Source organism: Zootoca vivipara, chromosome 8 (assembly GCF_963506605.1).
Source record: "Zootoca vivipara chromosome 8, rZooViv1.1, whole genome shotgun sequence".
In the NCBI taxonomy this organism is placed as follows: domain Eukaryota; kingdom Metazoa; phylum Chordata; class Lepidosauria; order Squamata; family Lacertidae; genus Zootoca; species Zootoca vivipara.
Genome location: NC_083283.1, coordinates 37008551 through 37013138, shown reverse-complemented (window position 1 = coordinate 37013138; position 4588 = coordinate 37008551). Strand labels below are relative to the sequence as shown.

General features: G+C 42.4%; 1 protein-coding gene and 1 non-coding gene across 2 annotated transcripts; both read right to left on the bottom strand.

The window, feature by feature from the left end:
- Positions 1 to 422: 422 nt before the first annotated feature.
- Positions 423 to 4031, bottom strand: RPS20 (ribosomal protein S20). Its single transcript, XM_035126186.2, has 4 exons — positions 3888 to 4031; positions 2366 to 2465; positions 1572 to 1645; positions 423 to 647 (listed from the first exon to the last, which is right to left on the bottom strand). Exons 1-4 carry the CDS (start codon positions 3888 to 3890, stop codon positions 465 to 467), a joined length of 360 nt encoding a protein of 119 aa, XP_034982077.1. The 5' UTR covers positions 3891 to 4031; the 3' UTR covers positions 423 to 464.
- LOC118090580 (small nucleolar RNA U54) lies at positions 1722 to 1785 on the bottom strand. The gene has a single exon (XR_004693276.1). It is a non-coding gene; the product is annotated as a small nucleolar RNA U54 (small nucleolar RNA).
- Positions 4032 to 4588: the final 557 nt, after the last annotated feature.

Here is a 4588-nt window from a genome sequence, read left to right as displayed (position 1 = left end):
CCTAGCACATAAATACAGTGGTACCTTGGGTTACAAACGCTTCGGGTTACATGTTTTCATGTACCGCAGGAAACCCGTAAGTACCAGAAAGGGTCACTTCCGGGTTTTGCCGCTCACGCATGCACAGAAGCATCAAATTGCGTCACACGCAGCACTGTGGGTTACGAACGCTGCGTGTTGCGGACGTGCCTGTGTCACGGACCAATAACAAACCAATAACCCCCCTCCCTTAACCCCACCTAGTCTATTCACACTGGTATGCTTCATTTGTTGAATGAGTTCTAAAAATCAGTTTAATCAGAGATCTCTTATCTACTTGATAATTACATACTTTGCAGGCTTTTTAATTGTGGACAAGTAGAGGCTTTTGATACTATTCATAATTAAAGCAGGAACACTGCCACATAGCACACAACAAGAAGTAAAAGTTGATATTAACTTTTATTGAAGCAGATGACAATCATTTAGGCATCGGCAATAGTAACCTCAACTTCTACTCCAGGTTCAATACTGATAGAAGTTATCTGCTTGACAATCTCCGAAGGACTGTGCAAGTCAATGAGACGCTTGTGAATGCGCATCTGGAAACGATCCCAGGTCTTGGAACCTTCACCACATGGTGTTTTCCTTGTGGTGATTCGCAGAGTCTAAAATATGAGTAAAATGTTTATTTTATATATTTAGCAAGGTTAATAAAAAGATGAGGCATTTACATATTCATTCAAAATAGAGATAAACAGACATTAAAACATTTTGTTTAATAACATTATCTAAATATACATAAAACCAAGTTATAAAAACAAATATACATATTAAAGGCCTGCCTTTTAAAAAAGGGGGTGGGGTGGCAAGTATAAAAACAATACAACCAAGTACCTTCCCTAATATCAATAGACAAGGCATTTCAGAGATTAGTTGCTGTCACACCAAAATATCCCTTGAACTCAAGGAATGAACATGATATGACACTTGCATAATGCTATGTAAGATGTCTATAGAGCTTTGCAGAAACTTGCATCCCTGGGGAAGTCAAGGAGATAACAGAGCAGTTGATCAACATTACCTCAGCAAATAGCCCCACTACGAAGGACTAAAGAGTTTACAAGCATCATATTGCTATGTTGACTTACCAGTAACTACAGACTCATTTATACCATGCTACCGTAGCATCTTTGGTTAAAGACAGGTACCATAGGTGCTTACTAGATAGTTCCCAGTTCAGGTACAGTACTATGTTGCAGCCTGTTTGGTCCCTTTTAAATCTTTAAAACATTGGGGAGGGGGGCAAGGAGTTGTATGTACCTTCTAATGCAAGTTTATACACCTCTAACTTTTTAAAAAATAACTATTCAATACTATACTACACTACACAATACTATACTAGTTCTATCTCCTTCTCCATCCCTAACCAATGCATTCACTACAGAGCAAGTAAAATATGATGCAATGATAGGCCTTATTAAGAGGATCTTCCATCTGTAAAAGCTATGAAACAAAGGAAGTGGTGCTATGTCAAGAAAGAATTTAAACTTAAAAACACCCAGGATAATAATGTGCATGTGGTTACATACCTTGGTGGGCATGCGGACAGGTCCTTTCACTTTTAGGTTCTTTTCCTTAGCACCTCTGATCAGATCTGCACAGACTATAAAAGTGCAAAGTGAGTTTTTAAAAAGTTGTGTGTTCATCCGTAAAAAAGCACTATTAAAAAGAAGTACAAGTGTTGGCTCAGAATAGCGTATAAATTAATCAAAGTAGTTCAGTGCACTTTTGTCCTCATAGCCAACAATGTAGATAAGTGTTTCCTACTGTGAAATTGCCAATGCAACAACTGACTAGAAGTGACGACCATTTAGGATAACTAAGAAACTAATTTCATTGCTCTCTTTTCTATATAGCTTAAGGGGCAACATTCTCAAATTTCATAAAAATGCCCACTGCAAAAATTTTAACTTACACAACATAAAAATTACCTCAATCAACATAGACTTGGGTTTATCCCTACCCCTGCACTTAAAATATGGAAGTGAACCAGATGATACAAACATGCAACTCTACCTCAATAACAAGATATGGTAGCAAACTTCAACAGACCACAACTAATGAGTCTATAGAGGTGTCCTTAATTTCAACTGAAATCGTCATTTAATCAAGCATGTCCTCACAATTTTTAAACATTAACTACATTAACAGCTGAATACGATGTCATAAGGCCCAATGAAATCAATGGGCTTAGAAGCACCAAACTGCACAGGATGAAACTGCCGAAACAGAAAATTGGGTGGGAAAGTGCACAGATTTCTGTCAGCCATTTAGGATTTATGATCTATTGAGGTTAGATCCTATCAGCTATTTTGCAACTTACCTTTTTCAAGCGACTTCACATTGCGACTTGTCAAGGTGATTCTGATTCGATGAATTGCTACCTCCTGTTCTACAGGTGCTTTCCCACTATCTTTAAATGCCTGAAAGAAATGGGTTGTAATGGTAAGTTCTGGCATTCATTTGATGCTAGTTTTGCAACCTCAAAAACTAATTCAAATCAATCTTTAAAAACATAAATAAGATCTACCGTACATATTAAGACTCTTTCCCTCCATTACAATACCAAGCAGAAATGAAGCTTTTAGCACTCTGCACATCATAAAACAGTAAACACACATGGGAAGGCAATTTCTGCATCACCTTTACAACAGCAACAACTTGCTCAAACTCAAGCATTAGTTGATAGATCTTAGTCTTTTGTGAATAGGAATAAGTATAATTATTTACACTTTCAATGCCAAAGAACAAAATCCCCAGGGTACTCAGTAAAGAGTAACTTTGTAGGTGCACAAGTATTTGTCATGAAAGGTGTCCCATGACACTTCTCAATAAAGGGCTGCACAAAAAGCTTTTACTGACCACTTGGGCTCGGTTAAAAGACCCATGCAATAGACCATGTGTCCCTTACATTTGAAATTGGGATCTAGCAAACCCAATTCACTAACTAAAAAAAAATGCAAGTCTGGTGACTGTGAGATTAAGAGCTATTTATTTTCATAATGCATATCTTGCTCTTTTAACAAAATGTTCCATGTAGTAAACAATAAAAGTAAAACAGCAGCAAAAACATATGTAACAAGAGCCCCAGTGGACAATGAAAACGAACTTTGTAGTTCTTAAAACAAACATCCCTCCACCACGCGAGTTAACAGCGACGAAAGAGTTCTTTTCTCTGTAGCACGTGGGCACAGTCGTCCTACTTTGTTATAAACCTCGGTATATCCAAGCAGCCGCAAATCGGTATTTTGCGCAGCCCGATCCTATCTATGCATATTTACTCGTAAATCAGACTTTGTTCCGCGGGGTTTACTTCCCGAGAGCTGCAGCTAAAACGGCATTAAAGCTTGATCTGGCGAGATACCGAGGAACATCAAAATGGGATCTTACGCGTGCCTCTTAACAGCAGCAGCCCCATCTTTCTTAAGCCGCGGGAATTGTAACGTTATCCTGCCCGCCTATTACCATTATTTGTTAAAGCTGTATACCGCTCTTCTTCTGAAGATCGTAAGGCGGTTCACAGCATAAAAACTACAAAACGGAAACAGAAAAACGGGCAATAAAACCAAGAACGAACCAATAACCCCCTCCCTTAAAGAGGTCTTTATCCGTGGTGGACTTTTAATGAGGCATAATAAAGAGAAGCAGAACCAAGGAACCACGACCTCGGGCCGACGAACTCGAAGCAGTTCGAGACAGCTAGTGAGAGCGCACGCGCGAGAAGGTGGGTTGGGGAGAGGGCCTTAGGCGCAACCTTTCAATCCGAACTTCTCCCACATCCCTGGCAACCCGTCGGCGCGAGGGCTCTTCCCCGCGCGACACCTCCGAGGCCCAGTCTCCCTCACCATGGTCGCCGCGGAGCCTTCCTGACCGACTTATTCCTGGCCGAAGCGCGCGAGGCCCGGGGAACAGCGGTGAGTCAGGAAACGAGCACCTCACCGAGACACGTACGCGCACGCAAAGAGGGCGGCTGGCGCGGCGGCGCGGGCTTTATAGGCTCGCCGAGGCGCACACGCCCCGCCCCTTCGCCCCGGAACCGATTCGGGTGGGTGGATGGGGAGGAGAAGCGGCGACGGCGAGGGCTCGGCCTGCGAAGCGGGGCAGGGGCGGAAGTTGTTCCTCAGGGCGGCGGATCGGGGGAGGGGAGGGGAGGGGAGGGGGGTAGCCGCCATGGCTGTGCGATGTGCTTTAGGCTTGTGGCGGTAGCCGGGTCCTTTTCCCTTTTCGTCAAGGGAAAGCGTAGGATCTCCCTGAAATCTCCATTCTGTCATTTCCCCCTTTATTCCGGCAGGGAAGAAAGGAAATTCTAAAACCTTCCTTCTGAAATGTAGAATTTCCGATTGATCCAGAATAAGACACACACACACACCCAATACTCCATCGAGGGGTAAACATATACTCACAATGCGTCTTTTTCTGCTGTAGCCTTTGCCGCTCTGAGGCAGTTTATCCAGGATGCCAAGCCTCGTCTGTCAAGTTAGAATTGGTTAAACCTCCAACCCCCCTTTTTACCTCCCGCCTCCCTTTTTACTATTTATATCTCTAG

Bases quoted from the DNA above. Each gene is read 5' to 3' on its own strand.
- RPS20 (XM_035126186.2), bottom strand. The intron at 1,646-2,365 runs GTAAGTTGCAAA...GCACTTTTATAG, and splicing joins TGTGAAGTCGCTTGAAAAAG to TCTGTGCAGATCTGATCAGA. The intron at 648-1,571 runs GTATGTAACCAC...CTCATATTTTAG, and splicing joins CTGTCCGCATGCCCACCAAG to ACTCTGCGAATCACCACAAG.